The following is a 21,059-nucleotide window of genomic DNA, read 5'->3' as shown; positions in this document are numbered from 1 at the left end:
TTCTCTTGTCGATCAGAAGGAGTTTCAGCACAGCATCATGGCTTCACCGGGCAATTCTAAGGTCCAGGAGGATGCAGCAAGCTTCGTCAGGTTGTTCTTCCCAGTGGTCAACTCTGTCTTTAGTCCTAAAACCATTGCCTTTTAAGCAGGTTTCTTTCATTCATGCACCGCCTAGCTGTCACTAAAACAGCAGGGAGCCTGTCCTCAAAAGGACAGTCAGCCAGCCAGCCAGCCAATCAGGACTGGGTGCATTCAGGCATTCCTGAAGACAAAGGACAGGGGAGTTTCGGGAACCACCCTCACTTCCTGCCCTTCCAGACACACTGGAGCCAGAGACGGGTTTCAATACTGAAGCCCGCCAAACGCAAAACGAATAAAGCGCTCAAACCTGGCTTGGCACGCAGAGTAAAACCCAAGAAAGACCTCACAAACAGAAAAAGGCAAAAAAGGAGACTGGGGCCATTTTGACAAAATGGTCACCCATGGGTGCTATACTGCAGCGGAGTATTCAGCCTGCGGTAGAAAAGCACAATGGTAGGAACATTAAACCACTGCCACCAGCCATTTAAAGTAGTGAGGGTAACATAAAAAAAATTCCAAGAGTAGGTAGGAAAAGGGGCTACTAAGTAACTCTCCGAGCACTCCACACAAGATGGTGTGTGCTGGACCTACAAAGAGAAAAGGTAAGTAAAGCCAATTTCACTTTACTATTATTGGGAACAGTAGTGCACTGTAACACTGCATTGAAAGTGGTCTGTGTCACCATACAAACAGTAGATGCCTACAGAGTTTTCAGACTCCAAAAACAAAGGAAACACATAATCCAAATCAGGTCAAAACACGTCAGAGAGTGAGAAAAAGGGTTAACTCACTCGCTCCAGGGTTAGAATTAAAAAGTTTCTAAGGTTGAAGGGAATTAGCAGAGAAATTAGAATTCTCCCTAACAGTGATCATCTCCCATGCGTGGGTAAATTGTGAAATACAACCTTCTACTGGGCTGGCATGGGAGGGAACCTGTAGCGGGTGGTCATTGCTTGGGAGGAATTGAGCCCCCTCTTGAGGAGGAGGATCTGCCCCTACTTCTAGACCCTCTTTGCCCTCTTTCAAACCCCTGTTGGGAGGAATGCCCTTGTGAAGAGCCCCAGGACGAACCTTGCCCACCCGGGCTGTAGTTTGGAGGACCACTGTGAGTTTTGTCCTCTAAACCAGCTAGAGTTTGATCCCCTATCAGCCCAAAAGGCTGGTTAGTGAGCAATTCTACGGACTTGAGGGTATCATATTCCTCCTTTGCTCTTTTAAACGCACCCTCAAATGCTTTGCCAAATAAAGCGTTGGGCTCAATAGGCATGTTTAAATGTGTAGCCTGGGCCTCTAGTTTGAATTCCGACTGGCAGAGCCATGTGTGGCGCTTGATTAGTGTGCTTTCTGCCATGATCCTTCCTGCATTGTCTGCTGCGTCTAAGTTACTTTTAAGGATGCAGCTGGCTGCCCGTTTTCCCTCAGCAATGGTGAGTGAGAGCTACGTCTCTAGGGGCTCTGGGACTGAGTCTATTTGCTGAGCGATTTTGTCCCATTTGTGGCAATTATAACTGGCTAATAGTGTTGTATTAGCTATCCTTGTTTGATAGGCTGCAGAGGAAGCTGCACATTAAAAATGTACACCCTTAACTCTCCTTGTCCGGAGAGGCTTCGGCAGAGGCCAGAGGGGTGCCCGCTGTCTTTCTTGTGGTGGGGACTACCAGAGAGTTGGGTTTTAGCTGCCCCCTAATGTATAGGGGATCTGAGGGGGCCGTTCTAAACCTCTTTTAGATGTGCGGGTTGACTGACTGTGTTAAATTGGGTGTAAGCAGAGAGGGTTGAATAAGTCTCTGGACTGATTGTAATAGGGGGAAATATTGAGTTGCCGATATTTATCCCCAAGAATGTCCTCCACGAGATCTTTGTCGACTTGAGCTTCTTGAGTGTCTATTTTGTAGTGTTCTGCAGCCTTTAGGAGCAGGTCATTATATTGCAGTTTGTTGTCTACCAGGGAGTCTGCCACTGGTGGGTCGGTGTGGTCTGGGGACTGGATGATGTTTACCTCCTCATTTTATTTTTTTATAAACATTTTTTTATTATTAGTTTCTTAACAAACAACACACAGTGCCCCTCAACATGGTGCATAACCTACTCAAACCACAACACCCGACGTATCTTCCCCTTCCCTTTCCAAAGTCAACACAAAAGGCCAGCACCGTTCACTAATCCACAATTGTCTCTTCTCCATAATCCAGGGAGCTCTCCGTATCCAATTCTTCAGGTCCCAGACCCATCAGAGATGCAATCAAATGTTGCCACGCCATCAATGATTCAGTTTCGTCTTCCCCACCTCTACATGCTGCCTCCCTCCATACCACCGTTTCAGCCTCGGCCCACCGTAGGAGGTCCCTCCACGTCTCGCTTGAGCTTTCCATCTCATGGCTATCCTACTTTTTGCTAAACTATAGGCCAGGTCTATAGGTTTGCACACATGCTTGAGTTTGCGCGATCTCGGGAAGCCCCCCACAATGCATGCCCACAAGGAGTCCATCACTAGTACAATCCCTTTGGATGCCAGTAGATCTGCTATTTCCTGCCAGTATCTTGCAATTTCAGGGCAGGCCCAGAACATGTGTACCATCCCAGCATTTTCTTCCCCACACTTCGGGAATCGCTAGTACACTGTTAGGTGAGGGTAGTCTTTTATGTTCAACTCTTAGTTGGAATATTTGAATAAATTATATTTTTTGTAAATCAATCTCAGCACGCGGTCCATCCTGTCAGGACTTGTGGTGCCGAAAACCTAACAGAGGTTCTTGTTTGAGGGGGTTGTGTGTTAGTAAAGAACACAAATGATCTTGCTCTTTATTGTAATGTACTGTTGGGTCAGTTCTTCTTCTGACCACGTCTTTTTTAGCATTGCTATTAACCTTGCGTATGTGATATACTGCCGCTCATGTAGACCTGTGACTTCGCACAAGCTATCAAACTCTTTTCTGCCATCTCCTTGCCACACATCTCCTTCTGTTGTCACCCCCACCGGCTCCCAGTGTTCCCTTATAGCACGTCTCAATTGGTCATCTATTCCCTTTAATGTCACCAAAGGGACCTGCAGGGAGCATGGCGTCCGGTTTCCCAGCATTACACATGTCCTATGGCAGATCCTCCTACCCAGGGTTAGCAGCGCCGCTCTCTTACTTTTCAGGAGCTCAGTTACCCACATCCACTTGTTTAAGAAATATGGTATACATTCCGCCATCAGTAGTCTGGACTCTTAAGTGGTGTCTTCAGAGAGCCATCTAGCTACGTATTGGAATTGACCCGCTAGGTAATACACCTCAAAGTTGGGTAGTTTGATACCCGCCCGATCGTGTGGGTTTTGTAATTTCCATAGGGCTACTCCATTTCTAGTATTATGCCAGATGAACCCTCTGCACATTTTATGGAGTTTGTTAAAAAAACATTTAGGTACAGCTACTGCACATTTGCAAAGTTATGCACCAGCCTGGGCAATACTATCATTTTAAGCAAAGCCGTTCTCCCCATCATGGTTAGGGGTAGCTTCATCCAAAATATCATACTGCGTTGTATCCCTTCAACTGCTCGCTCTGTATTATTCTTATGTTCATCTCCAACATTGTGATACACATTAATCCCCAGGTATCTGAAGGCATCTACCGCCCATTCAATCTGTAACGCCGGCAACCTGTCTTGAGGTATTCCTTTATATCTCCCTAGCGGGAAAATCATGGACTTCCATGGGTAATCTACTACCTCTAGTATATATTGTAGGTTTTCTTCAGGGTAACTTGGGTACAGCAACATGTCATCAGCATACAGTGATATCAAGTGGCGTCAGCCTTTCGTTGTGATGCCCACCTCCCCGTATTGGTATGTGGAGGTATGCCGCCAGAGGCTCTAATGCTGGTATGAACAGCATCGGGGACCAAGGGCAGCCTTGTCTAGTTCCTCTGCCTAGCGTCTACCTTTCTGATATCACCGACCCCATCCGGACTCTAGCAATCGGCGCACTGTACAATAATTTCACCCATTGCAGATGCACTGGTCCTATCCCGAACTTCTTTAGGACCACTAATAACCAGGCCCATTTAACAGAATCAAAAGCCTTGACTGCATCCAATGAGACTATCGCCAGTTCTTAGGAGCTTCCTGCAGTCTGGTCTAGAACGTGGTGCAATCTCCTGAGATTATCAGAAATGCTCCACTGGGGGACATACCCTGTCTGGTCATGGTGTATCAGGGCACTTATCAGTGGTTGCCATCTATTTGCCATCACTGCAGTAAGGATCTTGCTGTCCTGATTTAACATTGACAGCGGTCTGTAGGATCCGCAATCGGTGGCTATTTTGCCTGGCTTGAGGAGCGGAACGATGACGCTTCTCTCAAAGTATCTGGCAGCCTGCAGGGTTCAAATGCCTCATTTAACATGGCCAACAATGGTGGCAGCAGGTCTGCCATGTATGTCTTATAAAATTCACTTGGGAGGCCATCGGCCCCTGGCGCCTTATTGGTGGGTATGTTACGGATTATATATTCCAGTTCCTCGAATTCCAGTGGCGCCTCAAGCCGTTCTCTATCGGCTACCTCTAGCCTGGGTAGGATGATGTCTTCCAGCACTTTGTTTACGTCAATTTCTTCTACTTCTGTTTTATCGGAATACAATTTGCGATAGTATCTCTGGAAGCACTTGTTTACTCCTTCCTGTGTGTCCTCGAGTGCGCCATCCTAGCAGCGCATCTCTCGGATCACCTGTCTCAGGGTCTCAATTTTACACAACCAGGCTAATAATGTGCCTGGTTTATCCCCTTCTGCATGTTGTCTCTCTATATATTCCCTGTAGTTGAGGTTGCATAATCTCTCCCAGTGGGATTGACATTTTTCAGTCAGGTGTCTATCGCCTCAGTTTTCTCTGGGGAGTCTGGACCCACTTGCATTTTAGCCTCAATCTCCTTTTCTGTGGTTTGCAAATCCACCATTATGCCCCCCAGCAGCCCAGTCGACTTTGATATCGCCACCCCCCCTTATTACTACCTTGAATGCTTCCCAGAGTGTGCCTGCTGATGCAACACTTCCAGTGTTTAGTGCAAATTATTCTTGTATTGCTTGTCTTAGGTCTTCCCTAAACATGGCCTCCCTCAGTGCTTCTGCACAATGTTTCCATGTCGGGATCCTAGGCCTGGGTGGCGAGATCTGCCATTTCACCAATAGTGGTGTATGGTCTGATAGTACTGCTGCTTTGTACTCCGCCTCTTTGATCTCTTCCACCGTAGAGCTTGACACAAGTGTATAGTCTAGCCTGGTGTATAAATCATATGGGGCTGCATAATGTGAGTACCCCCTACAGTCGGGGTGGAGCTTCCTCGATATATCAGTGAGCTGGAGTTCTCGCATGAGTGTGGTCAAGGCCTTTGCAGCCGGGTTAGGTTTGTTTTTTTTGTTGTCGGACCTATCCATATTGGGGTCTAGTGTGCAGTTAAGGTCCCCTCCTATTATGACTGCTCCTTCCATGTATGGGCCAACAATGGCATACAGGCTTCTGAAATAGGGTGCGGTATCATTTTTCGGGGCATAGATATTAATCAGGTTGACCATTTTATTGCCCACTATCCCTTTTACTAACAAAATTCTCCCATCTTCTCTTATCTCCTGACGTATGTAACAGTTTGAACGGGACGTGAGGCGCAATCCATAAAAGGACCCCCCTAGCATATACTGAGTATGTGGCCCCTATTATGGTCCCTTTCCACTTCCTCTTCATCAACTAACTTCTCTTTAATTAAGTGGGTTTCCTGTAGCATTGCTATATCTATCTTCAGTCGGCGTAGATACATCATAACTTTATTGCGCTTAATATAGGTGTTTAACCCGCGTACATTCCAGGTCACAACTTTAAGGTCCCCCATTTCCGCTATATCCTACTCCACCTGCCCTTCTCCCCCACCTCTTTCTAAACAGATACAGTTGTGCTTGCAGACCTTTCGTGTTGAACTCCTGTGTCATAATTGATCCCTCCCTCTCCACCTTCCCTCCCCCAAGGCAAAACACCCCACTACCTCAACTCTCTGCGGGCTCTTTCCATTGCATCCTCCACTTTCATCCCGCTTCCCTCCCTCCCCTTCCCCAACTGTTGCCCAGCTCCATCCCTGGATCTCAGGCTTACCTGCATTTAGTCCTTCTGGGAAGGCCGGTACTCGGAACACAGCAGGGAGTTACCACCCAACGGTAACCTAACTATACTATCTCTAGGGGTGTGAGCTCAAATCCATCGTGTCTCCCGCTCTTTGCACTATTGCTCCTTGTCTGTCCACAACTATTTATTCAACTCTTAGCTTGTATATTCCAGTCAGAATTGCCCACCTTATATCCAAGTCCCAATGTACAAAATATACAGCACCTTGGGTACTACAAATGCTGTTTCACTTATCCGTTACACCTTCCTTCTGGCTGTCCGTTTCCGACGGGCAGTTCTGGGCGTCCAGCCATTCAGTTGCATCCTCAAAAGTCTCAAAAAAACAGGGCCCTGTTCCTTTGGAACACCTTCAGTCTTGCCGGGTACATCAGCATGTATTTGTAGCCCGCGTCCCGCAATCTTTTCTTCACAGTCCCATAGTTCATTCGCCGTCCCTGCACGTAAGTGTATAATCTGGGTATGCCATAATAGCTGTGGGTGCCCTCTGTATCGTACCGCCTTTCCGGAAGTATTCAAGGATTTTCTCTGTCTCGATAGTTCAATATTTTGTTGATTATGGGTCTCGGGGGCAGGGGTAGGGGGGGGGGCGCGGTGGTGGCTTCCGTGTCAGGGCCCTGTGTGCCCTTTCCACGGCAAACCCTTGGGTGAGCGTGCCTCCCCCTATTTCTTGCAACAGCATTGTCTCAACGTAGTTTGTTGGGTTAGATCCCTCTTCTCCCTCCGGGAACCCTACGATGCGTATTTTATTTCTTCAGGCGCGTCCTTCGGCTTCCTCAGCTCTATTTTCCAGATTGCTTACGTGTTGCTTCAGTATGTGAATCTGAGGGGTGAGCACCACATGCAGCTGTATTTGAGGTCACTTTTTTCTCCGTTTCACCTGTGCGTTCCTTTATTGTTCTTACATCTTGTCGTAGTAGATTTGCTTCTTCCTGGACTGCGCCAACTTTGAGTTCTAATGCTGTCTTAAGTCTGGCCATTGGCGTCTCCAATTAGTTTCCCATGTTAACTTCAGGTCCGCAATCGCTTCTAAGATCTGTTGATCATTGCGTGCCGGGGTTGTGTCCGTTTGTGGGATCTTTTCCTTGCTTCTAGCACTATCGAACGACTGTGGTGTTCTTGTAAAATTTTTCCAGTGTGGGCTGCTTCCCCTTGGTCTTGCCCTGCTTGGTTGCCATCTCGATGTTGTTGCGTGCCTTGGTTCTAGCTAGCGATGGTCTGGCTTCCGATACTTAGATCTGTTTTTTACTTGACAATGTTTCATGAGGGTTTCAACGTAGGCAATTTTTTCGTCACTGGAATCATGGGGTGAGGCTTTAGGATCTTTTTGTTTTCTTAGTCATATGATCTGTGGTGCTAAAGCAGGGGTTACCGGCTTCTTGCTGCCGCTGTATGGGTGGTCTGGGTTCGCGGTCTGTGCCCTGTGCCAACCTTCTTTGCCTCAGGACCCCCGTTTCACATCCTCTATGGGTCCTTTCTTTGTCTTTCAAGGCGTTATCCACTCATGTGCAGGCAGTGTGGTGTTGGGGAGGAACTCTCCTCTTGCTGGTGCTGTGTCAGTGCTTTTCGTGTTAAGAGGCCAGGCTGCATGGTCCGTTCCTAGAAACACTTCAGTATGGGAGTGTACATTTACCTGCCCCCCCCGCTCACAGGAACATGTTACTTCTACACGCTCTTTCACCATCTATAGCCCCAGGATCACGTGGGCGTTACTTTTTTTCCCCTCCAGTGGCTGCAGGATCATATGTTGTGACTGGTCACCATTGTACACAAGGCCTTCTGGGGCCTGGGGCCAAAATACCTTCAACTCTCTCTTCCTAGATATCTTCCTTCTCGAGCGCTTCGCTCATCCGCCTCCAACTCCCTCAGGGTCAGCCGCTTCTCCAAGCAACGAGTTGGGGGTAGATCTCTCTCCGCGGCAGGGGCCTCCCTCTGGAACAGCCTTCCTGCCTCCCTGAAACTTGAGGAGAACCATCTCTGGTTCCGGAAGCACCTCAAAACCTTCCTATTTGATTCCAAGATGGCCGCCGCGGAGACGGGACGCGACTAAGCCGCGCTCGATCCGGGCCGCCAAAAACAGCACAAATCGAAGCGAAGCAGCGCAGCACGGGAGCGGATCGCCGCTCCAATCGCCACCAGTAAGCTCCAGGCGACAGGGGGCTCGACTGCGGGGCGCCGAACGCCGCGGACGGCACTCTCGGGGAACTCTCCCCTCCCCCATCGGGTGATTCCCGCCGCCGAGCCGGCGCCTCCACACAGAGAAGCGGAGGGGGTGGACGGACAGCAACGGAACCGCAGAAGAAGGCATAGAAGAGGGGGCGACGCCGAGGCATCCCCCCCTCCAGAGGGAACCGGACCACCGCTGGCGGCAGCAGCGGGAGGGGGAACGATCAGGACCCCCCCCCCCACCCCCGGCGCCCCTCCCAGAGCAAGAGGGACGCAGCGAAGACGCCCGGAGACCGGGCACCAGAGGCACTGGGACACCGAGACACTAGCGAGACCCCCAGGACCAAGGCGCAGTAGCGGAGAAAGACGGTGAGCACCACGGAAGGGGGAGAGAGTGAGGAGAACACAGTAACCCAGTGAGAAGAGATACCCCCCACCCAAGAAGGGACAGGAGCAGCGTGAAGGAGGGGTAACAAGTAGAAGGATACCATCAGGCGCAGCCACACCTAACGGCAGCAGGGTGATATACAACCCCCTCAGACAACACAGACTCCAAAGGAAGAGCTGGAGCAGGGCCCCACAGACAGGGGACACAAGGAGAATAGACCCAGCAACAAGATATAGGAACCCCAGCCGAGGCCCAGCCGAGTGTTGGGACCATAGGAAAGAACCCCCGAGGCCAAGACAGGAAAGCTTCGCAAGGAAAGGAACACACCCGGGGAAGAGAGGACCCGCCTGAGCAGACCCAATGCAGGCATAGACATATTGGAACAGGACGCTCAGGGGCGAACCAAGAAAGCACCCACTCGAGTTACAGAGGGGGCACAGCACTAAAACACACAGCACAGGGGACCATAAGAAGCCCCCAATTATACCAAGTGACAATCATACCATGTCAAGGGCAAAAAGTAAAAATAGTGCCTCCCAGCAGACCACGCTCCCCTCGAAGCAAGACGCAAACATCCTGCAACTGTGGTCGGCGGACTCCACGCCACAAGCGAAGGGAAGGTTGCAAGACAATCAACAAAGAGAAGAAATGGCACAGGCGACCCCCGCACAACCCCCATCCAGGGATGACATGCAATCATGGTTTCAGGAACTCCAAGAAAAATTCATGTCCTCCGTACAGGAACAGTTCACGATGATGAAAAACGACATGAAGCAAGCGATCCAAGACCTCAGGATAGATGTAGCGAAACTGGAGGAAAGAACCGATATACTGGAAAGAACGCTCCAGGGGATAGATGAGGAAACGCAGCAGACGAGTGAAACCCAGGAACACTTGACGAGACTCACCCAGAACTTAGAGATCCAGTGCGAGGACTTGGAGAACCGCTCCAGACGCTCCAACATCCGCATCAAAAACATGGCGGAAACAGTACAGGACAGAGACCTAATGTCGGCAGTGAAGGAGGTGTTCAGCAACATCATAGAAACAGCGGAGCCGGACGCAATCGGAATCGACAGAGTCCATAGGGTCGGCCCAAAACGATCGGGGGCGCCGGGGGAGAGACCGAGGGACGTCCTTGTGGCACTTACCTCCTACCCGCAAAAAGAACAAATCCTGAGGAAAGCCAGAGATATGGATCACATTAGAATGAACGGTCAAGAAATACAACTGTACCAAGATCTGGCATTGAGTACACTGCAGAAGAGAAGGGCGATGGCCCCACTAGTCAAGGCCCTACAGGAGAAAGGAATCCGATACAAGTGGACGTTTCCATTCGGGCTGATGTTCACATGGGAAGGGAAACAGCGGAGAGCTACCACTTGGGAAGAAGGCCTCAGCATAATGGACCTTAGGGGTGACACGGAGGAAGTGGAACAAGCAGCCCCCAGCGGAGAGCAGAGGAGAAGACCTAAAGGATGGGAAACGATTAAGCGCAATAGACCAATCAAAGGAAGAGAAAATCCGGGGAAGTAGACATGAAAAGAAGAAGAAAACCCACGGAGACAACGGAGGACGCCAAATGACAACGCATCTGACTCTGGGGAAGGGGGCGGAAGAGAACACAACAGCTGCACAAGAACTGAAGAAGGCGGCCCGGGATGGACCAGGCGGCTTGGAATCGGGTAAGACAAGACTATTATGTGGGGTTTAGGAGCCCCCACGCACACATTCCCCGAGAGGAAGGAGGGCAGGGAGCCTCGGGCGCAACGCTCGGGCATCAGTAGGAACCCGTGCCCTACTCGGGGACAACAAGTTTGGTTTAGTTCTGGTTATCAGTTGGGGGGGGGGGGTTGAGAGGGTGGGGGATGAGGGATCGGGACAACAGCCAGAGGGCAGCGGAGAAGGAATGGACGACAAGTACTCTGAACATTTACCTAACAAAATGGGGAAGATACGCATAGTGACCTATAACATAAGAGGGATGAATCACCCCGCAAAGAGGGTGAAATTGGAGAAATTTTTCAAAAGGGAAGGAGCGGACCTCCTTCTTATACAAGAAACACATATAAGAGCAAAAGACAAACAAAAGACAAGAATAAGGGGATTTACAATATGGGCTCAGGCTAACGCCACAGACAAGAGAGCGGGAGTCTTAATAGCTATGAGGAACGGAAGGGACGCCGTACTGGAGAACTCTGTCACAGATAAGGAGGGGAGGTATGCGTTTGCAAATGTGCTGCTGGAAGGACAGAGGATTACCCTAGCGTCAGTATATGCGCCCAATGTGGGACAGGACAGCTTTCTAAGAGACACCCTGGACAAATTAGAATCCTTTGCAAGGGGGGAAGTGATCCTGGGAGGAGATCTGAATATGGCGTGGGACCCACAAAGGGACAGAAGTACCGGAGGGGCATATAGTCAGGGGGCCCCATCGAAGAGTCTTAAGCAGCAAATGGATCAGATGACCCTGAGTGATGTATGGAGGGAACTCAGGGGGGACCAACATGGATACACGTACTTCTCTCATGTCCACAACTCGATGTCACGAATAGACTACCTATGGGCTTCGGTAGGCCTCATGGGCAGAATTCAGGAGGTGGAAAAGGGGACAATCGCACCCGTGTGGCTTGATATGAAACTACAAGGGAAATCTAGGGGCCTGTGGAGGTGGAGATTGCCGGAGGACATAATCCAGGACATGGTCATGGGGGAAACTATAAGCGGAATGATAGATGAATACTTTATGGACAATGACACTGGGGAAGTATCTATCTCCACAGTATGGGAGGCGTTCAAAGCAGTGATCCGAGGGAAACTAATGGCACTAAAAATGGCGAGGGAGAAACAGAGGTCGGATTGGGAAAAGGAATTGGAAAGGTCAATCACTGAGATACAAAGGAAAATCTTGACACAACCCTCCAGGGAACTCCAGAGGACCCTTAGACACACGCAGGGCCAGCTGGAAACGCTGCGCACTAAGGGAGCGGAAAGGAGCCTTCTATACCTAAGACAGAGGTACTACATCAAAGCAAATAGAGCAGATAAGTTGCTGGCGAGACAACTGCGGGCCAAACAGAAAGACATAACAATCAAAGGTATCACAAACATGAAAGGGGAACACTGTACACGCACACAAGACATAGGGGAAGCCTTCAGAGAATACTATCAGAAACTGTACACCACAGACCAACCGGGAGCAGACGCACAGGACACTTATCTGAAAACCCTCACATTCCAGCAAATCTCACCGGCAGACAAGCAGGCCTTAGATGACCCCATAAGGGAAGAAGAAGTAAGAAAAGCTATAAACGAATTACCGAAAAATAAAGCCCCTGGACCGGATGGCTATACGGCCCCATTCTATAAAAAATATGCGGTCCAATTGACCCCGGTTCTAACCAGATTATTTAACACCTTTAAAGAAAGTGGCAATGTGACCCCCTCCATGAACGAAGCGAAGGTCCTGGTATTTCACAAACAAGGGAAGGACCCTTCTTCCCCGGCTTCTTACAGACCAATATCACTGATAAATATAGATGCCAAAATATACACCAAGATTTTAGCAGCCAGGCTCTCCCCGTTACTCCCTAACCTAATTCACCTAGATCAATCAGGCTTTATCCCAGGGAGACAAACCCATGACAATCTCAGAAGGGTCATCCATCTGGTGGAAAAGATTGGTATAAAACGAAACCCAGCAATACTCCTGGCACTTGATGCCGAGAAAGCATTTGACCGGGTGGAATGGTCCATGCTGTTAAGACACTTCAATGTATGGGATTTGGGGAACATTTTATTGCCAGAATAAAAGCAAATTACAATGCCCCAACCTGCAGGGTGGCCATCAATGGGGAGATATCGGAAAAGGTGTACATTTCTCGGGGAACTAAGCAAGGGTGTCCACTCTCCCCCCTATTATATGCTATATTCCTGGAACCACTACTGATGAAAATTAGGGAAGCTGGGGATGTTAAGGGGATAGCGATGGCAGGCATGCAGCACAAGATTACCGCATATGCGGACGATATGCTGTTGGCACTAGAGGAGCCGGATAGATCACTAGCAGCAGCAATGGGAGAGCTAGAAACTTTCGGAGCCATTTCGGGGCTAAAAATTAACAGAAACAAATCGGAAATACTAATACTAGCAGGCGACGGGGATAAAATTAAGAGAGAAGCAAGGGCACTCAACCTAAAGATAGCAACGGAGGGTATTAAATACCTGGGAATCACTCTCACACACAGGGTAGACCAACTCTACAGCAGAAACTACCCGCAGCTACTTGCTAACGTTAGAAGAGACATAGAAAGATGGAACCCACTGCTAATATCATGGTGGGGTAGAATTCAGGCAGTAAAGATGACCATACTCCCAAGGCTTCTGTACCACTTCCAGGCCCTGCCGGTGGGGATTCCCCGATCATTCTTCAGATCACTCCTGAGGGTAGTCTCACACTTTGTGTGGAATGGGAAAACTCCGAGGCTATCTAGGGCGGTCTTAACCTCGGCAACTGGGGAAGGAGGGATGGCACTGCCCCACTTTCAAAAATATTACCAAGCGGCCCAATTGAAGGTGCTCCGGGAATGGCTGGGAGATGACCCACAACAATTATGGGCCGCACAAGATAGGGCGGTGGCTAGAACCCCACTAGTGGAATTACTCTGGAAGCAGAAACAACACAGAGACCCCAACACAGGGATCAGCGTTATACTGAGCACGACCCTGGAGGCATGGGACACCCAAACAAGAAAGGGCACAATGACCAACACAACAGGCCCATTCACTCCATTATGGAGGAACCCGCAGTTTCCGCCAGGGCTGGAGCAAGGAACATCAGACAAATGGGAAGAGGCGGGCATAACAAAAATAGGGGAAATGTTCTGCAACAATGAAATTATGCAATACGAAACATGCCTTGCACTCCCAACAAGAACCACACGGAACAGATATACTTATGAACAACTCAAGCACTGGCTAAAAACCCCCGAAATAACGAAGGCGGCCACGAGAACCCTAACCCCATTTGAGAAATACATCACAACCAACTCGGGGGCAAAGAAATGGATCTCGACACTATACTCCTTTATTAACAAACAAGATGAAGAGACCAAATGGGCATATATGCGCAAATGGGATAAAACGCTGGGAAGGGAACCAACGAGAAAACAGTGGGAGGACATTTGGGCCCAGATCCCTAAACTGACGAGAGCGGTGCAGATGAGAGAAATGTGGATAAAAATAGTGACTCAGTGGCACTACACGCCTGAGAGGCTACATACTATGTTCCCAGGAACATCTAACCTATGCTGGAGGGAGTGCGGAGAAGTAGGGACGTGGAGACACATCTGGTGGGCCTGCAGGGGGATAGTGCCGTTCTGGGAAGAAGTTAAAGGAGAAATGGGCAAGATTTTTCCAGATGTGGGACAACTAGATGAGAGCGTATGGATGTGTGGCATGGGAGACGACACTACAAGAAGCTACACGAAAGCACAACGGAGAAGCTTTATGGGACTTCTCATCGCGGCATGGACAACAATTGCGCAAAACTGGAAAAAGAAGGATACCCCGCTAATATTTATGTGGCTTCAAAAAGTATGGGCGCAGCTGGCAATGGAAAAAGTCACCCACATAATCCAAGGCACTAGGAGCAGGTTCTCCGAAGAATGGGGCGGGGTTCTGGAACACCTGCAGTCAGACTTTATGGAACAATGGTGCCCCCACAACATAAAGGTCACGGACATTTTCAATGCATAAAGACGTCCACGAATTGAGTCCCAAGGTCCCGGGGGGAGGGGGGAGGGTGAGTTGGGGGAGAAATGTTGGCACGAATTTTCTCTGTTTGTTGTGTTACGACTAATGAAAATAATAAAGATATGTTAAAAAAAAAAAAAAACCTTCCTATTTGCTTCTGCTTTCTCTCCCCCTCTCCCCTGCTCTCTCCCCTGCTAAATTCCTGACTGAAATTGCACTGTATCTGCAACTGGGCCACTCTCACCAATCTCGGTCCCTGGCCCTGCCACTCTCCCCTTGTACTGCCTCCCTGGCAACCCCTGCACTGCGGGACTGTCTCTGTATCCCTACAGCCCCCCTTCCCTGCACTTACCTTGCACTTGCCACCAGCTGGCCCTTATTTATCTTGTTATTCTACTACCCCTGTACTGCACTTTCCCCTCTTCCCTTTCCCCTTGCACTTTTCCCTTCCCCTCTACCCATGCACTTGCGCGATCTGAATGACACCAGGCCTAGTAGGATCGGTGTCTGTCTTCCCTTTGTTCCCCCTCCCTGCCTAGTCGCGCCTTGAAACACTTGTGTATAGGCGCGTTACAAATACCATATCATATCATATGATCATATGATACCATGGAGGTTGGTTCTCAGCCTCTTCTGACATGGAAGCAGGGCGGCGGACTAGTGCGTAGTCATGGAAATTTGTATGCGATATCCCGTCGGTGCTCGCGCCCGCCCATACCTTGCAGGCCCTGGGGGCGCAGGGGGCTCAGCCCTCCAGGCCACCTACACTTTGGGGCCTTGGTGGTGTCTCATCTCCCTTCCTAATGTTCACGTATCACTTCATTTCTGGTATGTGGATATGTTGCGGTATCTTCCATCCCTGTTGAGCTAATCGTTTTGCCTGGGCTACGCTCTCGGGTGTATCCATTTTTCCACCCTGCTTTCCTCAGGCGGTCATAATCCGCCAGGAACGTAGTGTCACCTGAATTTGGCTGCTAGGGCAGAGCTTGTGTCGTTGTCCCTCTTTTGCAGGGATCTGCCTCGCTGGGGGGGGGGGTGGAGGGGTAGATGGGGGGGGGGGGTCTGTTCGTTGCCCAGTCCAGTTCTGCTGGAGCCAGCCTCATGTGCTCTGGGCGATCCAGGGCAAGTTGGGCTGTATGTGCCGAGGTCTTTATCTGACGGTCTCCACAATGGTGTACAGGGACTGCGACTTCCAGTTCATCCATCTCTGTAGCGTCCTTCCTATATAGTATGGGTATCGGAGCTAGGGCCTCGGACAGCTGTTCCTCTATGGCGGGTCTTGTTCTTGGATGCCACCATCTTGGGGGTCGCATAATTCATTATTTTGTGAGCTTTTAAGTGTTGACTGCGCACATCACTTCACGGGGCGTGTCCGTCTTCCTCGTAGGCATCCGCATGCAGCCGCTCTCCACGCGGCTCCCAGGGAGCGTGTTGTCGTGTGGGGACAGCCACAGTTTCTCCTTTCCGCAATCACTTGCTACTTGGTATCCATGCCGGCGTTTATTTCTCAGGAAGGGAGAGTCTATTGTAATGCAGCGCAGACCGGCCGATTTTAGCCCTGCATGTTTCGGGCAGACCGGTGTAAGTTTGTCCGCGTTCGGCAACTTGTTGCGGTCCTAGGTGTCTCAATCCTAGCCTCCCAGTTCTTGCGCCGTCCCGTTGGTGGTACAGTGTCCAGCCTCTAATCCTCTACCTTTGGGAGTGGGAAGCCGTATATTTGAGCTACCAGTTGAGGCGGGATGGGTACCAGGGCTCGGTCTTCGGTCAGCTGTTTTCTCTGCGGCTGATCCCTTTGTTCTCAGACGCCGCCATCTTGGGACCGCACTGTTCGTTTTTGTAGAAATCTTTGCTTGGGCATAACTTCACAAATCTTCATTGGGGGCCGGTTCCAGTTGCTCGTGCCTGAGCTTGCTTCTTTACCCAGCGCATACGTGCAGTTGTGGTCTTCTACGGCCGCATTTAGTGGTTTGTTTATCCGGATCTGTGTAGGATTCGCGGGAGACACGGCAAACCCACGTCTTCTTACATGGCTATCAAGCCACACCCCCCTCGTATAGGTCCTCATCGTTATCATAATATTGGTCCAAGTCTCCCGTGTCCCCTTGGTCCTTTGGGTCTGTGTATGAGCCAGGGTCTTGTGAGTCTTCGGTGCTGTAATAAGTGTCCCGAGCCAGGTCCTGAGGTGTCGATGTGGTAGCCTGCTTGGTGCTTATGCAGGCTCTTTTGGCAGCGGGCTGGGCGATTGCTGCCCCACTCTGGGCGACTGCTGCCCCACTCTGTGGGTTTCCCTGAAGGTTTTGGAGGACCTTGGGGTAATCATCAAAGAAGTTTATAAAACAGGGACAGTCTCCTCATAACCTTGTCAAATTGTTCCGTGGTCCATTGGGAGGACCTAGGCAACACAGGGAGCAGGAGTAGGTTGAGGTTCTGGGACAAGGGTATTCTTATGATGAATAGCCCCTGAAAGGGTGTCCTCGGGAGTAGAGTAATTCCCTACTTTCAGTAGCCTGTGATTTTTTTAACCTGTGGTGTCAAAAATGTATGTTTTTTAGACGTTTGGGACTTTAGAAGGGTGTCAGGAACGGGTTTCTTAATTAACTCGCTTAACTTTGAGCTTTTTGAGTTCTTTCCGGCGGCTGTCGATGCGTCTTTCGACACCCAATCGTCGGCACTCGTGGACTTTCCAGATTTTGACGTGATGTTGGAAACTGACTTTAACATCTGTTTCGGGGGCCTGTCGTGTGGTGATCGCGATGGCCCAGAAAACTGAGTGTTCGGAACTTCCCCTCAACGCTGCGTGCGGCTTACTGGTCGGTGACGTGGTCGACCTTCGGCCATGGCAGATGTGCTTGGTGTTGCGCGACTTGGTAATGCTTGAGGCACTGGGTGTCGTCCCCGTAGCAGAACCGCCAGCTTGCCTGTTGGAGGTCAGGGGCTCGCACGCAGGAATCCGATGTAACCGATCGCCCTCTGTGTCACTTAGGATGTCAATTTTGCCATCGCTGGAGGCTCCCTCGACGTCCATGGCGACCTCGGCCTGCATGGCGTGGGGGGCCCAGCGCTTGGTTTTGCGGTCCTTTAGAGTGTTTGGCCTGAACAGTTTGAAAGACCTGCATTGTCCTTCTGGGTGGTCCCTGGGGAGACCAAGGTTACACACTTGGTGCAAATCCTTCCAGGGAAACTTCTTTTTACAGGAAGGTCAGAATTGAAAAGGAGTGTTCTCCATCCTGTACAAGGATGGCAGCCTGACAAAATTAATGTGAGTAGAGGGGAATAAGCATTCTCTCAGGGAGACTAAAATATGAACCTCCCCCCGCTCTCCCTACTGTGCAGGGACGAGGCCCGTTAAAGCCTTTGAAGGCCGTAGGCAAAGGTCAGTCGAGATGGGAGTCATTGTCGTCGACGTATGGTCTTGTCCTTGAAGCCGTGGCCGGAGATCTTGCGGTAAACGCTTGTTGAAAGGACAGAAAGATACAAAGTTAAACTTTTCATAAAGTAATGGCGTCAGCCAAGACGGTACTCTGTGATTTGTGTCCAACAACGATTGCGGAAAAAAACAATCTGAGAGACCAGGACACTAAACGGTCTATTCCTATAATAGAAATAGGGCAACTATATACCATAGGTTATAATGACCTTGAGTAGCTGTTCTTCTTAAACTGTAATGTTAGGGTATGCTTTTCCTGAATTGTGTTAGTGCACTTCTAAAATAGTTTCACTGGGTTGTTACATGTCCATGAGTAGCTTAAGGCCCCTCTAGCACATATACAAGTTATGTAACTCGCTCTGAACGGTGTTCTTTAAAGTATCATTGGTGTTGTAACTGAATCTATTCATAATAGAAGAAAGTTACATATGTTGCAAGATATACTTGCAACGGTGTTGTTCTAATTAAGTGATTCTGTAACTGAATAGCACTGTATATTTTGACCAATAGGGGGGTCTGCTGCCTTTGAATTACTGATGGTGTTCTAAAAGTCTAACTACTGTGGTTTTACTCCCCAAGAATAGCTTTATACCATTCTGAGTGTGTATCTTTAGGTTTAACTCACTTTGAACTGCTGATTGCTATTCTTAACAATATTATACTTTGAATTTCATAGCATAGTATTAAGTTGGTTTTTATAAGTGTGTTTATATGATATGTGATTGTACTTACCTTCCACAAGATTTATCTCTATTTAATTGTTCATTTTTGTTGCTCTTAATACCAGCGGGTGGTTTCTAAGCACGTGATCGAGGTTCTAACCTGTGTTGCACCGTGTTGCTTCCAAGACAAACGTGTTGCCCCTAAGCTATCCTTCTTCCCCTGAATAATTGGGATTAGATCTTGGCCAACATGTATGTATAATAAATATTTTTTTTCTTTTTTTATTTCTTTTTTACACATATATATCCCGTTTCAGAATTTCTTTGGACCATATTTATGCTACAATTTCTTTGTACTAAGCCAACACCATCTCTCCCTCCTAAAATAAGCCTGGCTGCTCTACCTACACTACCAAATGTTCTAGGGTGCTACTTAAATTCAATATATTGCCCAGACCTAGCTCCTCCCTACCACAACTGAATGTTCCACAAACACTTTGACAGGCAACAGCACTGACGCCATAAACTATGTCAGGAAGCGCTATACAAATGGAAGATAGCATAAAAGATTCAATGCCTTAAATGTATATGCCAGCTATTAGAATGGTCTATCGATGCATAACTCAAAAACTGTTCTAATAAAGAGCTCATTACACATGAAAATAATTTAGGCTGAAAGTTTTTCAAAAGTGAACTAGAGTTTAACATTTTTGGTGAAAGCGCTCCACGCCTTTTTTGCCACACTTACCGTATTCCAAAGACTCTGTCTATTAGGAAACCACCAAAAAAGCAGAGTATCACATTGGGCCAGGAATACCATGCATACAACTGCATGAACTCAGCCGTGTTAACTTTCATATCCTGTTTGGAAGGAAAAGTTCACAGCATGAATAGAAGAACAAGCATTCACTCACAAAGAGCGCATGTACAAAGCAGGAAATAATATTACTGTGTTCTTACTGACTGAGAAGTACAACTTTCTTGGACATGCATATCACTAGGAGATCCCCCTCCATTTTTCTTCATTGCATATAGGCAAACAAGTTACTTACCAACTGGTAACGTTCTCTCAATTGGATGTTCGTCCAAAGTACTCCTCATCTTTGATAAACACGTCCAGCTTCGGCGGCTTTAAAAAAAAATTCTCAGCAGAGGGCGTTGTGCGTCGATGGCGTTGAGTCGAGTCGATGTCCCTCAAAGGCCTCCGTCAAGGGTGACGTCATCAGTGGTATAAATAGCACGTGCCGCGCCCGTTGGCCTCAGTTCCGTTTTTCCCTTCTGTTCGTGTTGGCTGTTAGCCTAGGCAAGCAGTAGTCAGCCTTACGAGAACGAAAGCTGAAACAGCATAAGAAATTCCACCGAGGGTTAGGATGGGAGGGCGATGAGCAATACGTTGGAGGAACTTCCAATCGAAAGAACGTTACCAGTTGGTAAGTAACTTGTTCTTCGATTCTTAGAATGGATTGTGTTCTCCAACGTATTCCACATCTTTGACAGACTACCAAAGCAGTACCGGAAAATGGAGGAGGGAAAAGAATTTAGAAAACCCAATCAGATGGCAGAATAAAGAACCGCCTTCCCAAAGGCCATATCTTGACCATGGAGCGTATCCAAGGAGTAATGTTTGACAAAGGTGTGGATAGAAGCCCATGTCGCTGCGTCACAAATATTCCTAATGGGAACTCCCCGCTGCAGGGCTGTGGAAGTAACCACGCCCCTAAGTGGAATGAGCTTGCAACCCTTAAGGAGGGTCCTTGCCCGCCAATCGGTAACATTAAGTAATGGTGAGGATAATCCACCTGGACAAGGTCTGTTTGGTAACAGCCTGGCCCAATTGGTGTCCAGCATACCCCACAAAGAGTTGATCGTCCACTCTGACCCTGGACATCCTAGAAATATAAAAGCTCAGAGCTCTCCTAGGGTCCAACCTATGGAGTCGCTCCTCTTCCTTACCTGGATGAGGAGGAGGATAGAAAGCAGGAAGCACCACTTTCTGGCTTAAATGAAATTCAGACACTACCTTCGGTTGAAAGGAAGGACATACCCTCAGTACAACCCTATCCTTGTGGAACACAGTAAAGGGCGGCTTAGATGCAAGTGCCTCCAATTCACTCACTCTGCGAGCGTATGTGACCGTGACCAACAACACTGTCTTGAAAGACAACATCTCAAAGGACAAGAGTGCAAAGTTTCAAATGGAGCACCCATCAGAAATTTCAAGAACAAAATCAGATCCCAAACCGGCATCTAAAACAGGGACAGTGGGAACACATTAGTCAGCCCTTTAAGAAATTGTGAAATCAAAAGGAATCTTAAAATAAGAACATTATTCAAACGAGCTCTTGAAGATAGACAGCCCCGCCAAGTACCCTTTAATAGTACCTACTTTAAGGCCCCTGTGGGCCATAGAAAGCAAGAAAGACAGAACCATAGGAA

The 21,059-nt window shown here is 48.8% G+C and overlaps 1 protein-coding gene across 2 annotated transcripts in view; it reads right to left on the bottom strand.

Annotated features, from left to right (window-relative positions):
• The window catches only part of MFSD1 (major facilitator superfamily domain containing 1), a 499,977-nt gene that overhangs the window by 370,253 nt on the left and 108,665 nt on the right, over positions 1 to 21,059 (bottom strand). For both annotated transcript variants that reach the window (XM_069618453.1, XM_069618454.1), the window contains exon 3: positions 19,372 to 19,484. In XM_069618453.1, the coding sequence (XP_069474554.1) occupies positions 19,372 to 19,484 (113 nt within the window). The remainder of the gene's footprint in view (positions 1 to 19,371; positions 19,485 to 21,059) is intronic.

Source organism: Ambystoma mexicanum, chromosome 10, assembly GCF_040938575.1.
Source record: "Ambystoma mexicanum isolate Mex_15411 chromosome 10, UKY_AmexF1_1, whole genome shotgun sequence".
NCBI classification, from domain to species: Eukaryota; Metazoa; Chordata; class Amphibia; order Caudata; family Ambystomatidae; genus Ambystoma; species Ambystoma mexicanum.
The sequence above is the reverse complement of the archived record's forward strand: the minus strand, read 5'-3'. Positions and strand labels throughout refer to the sequence as shown.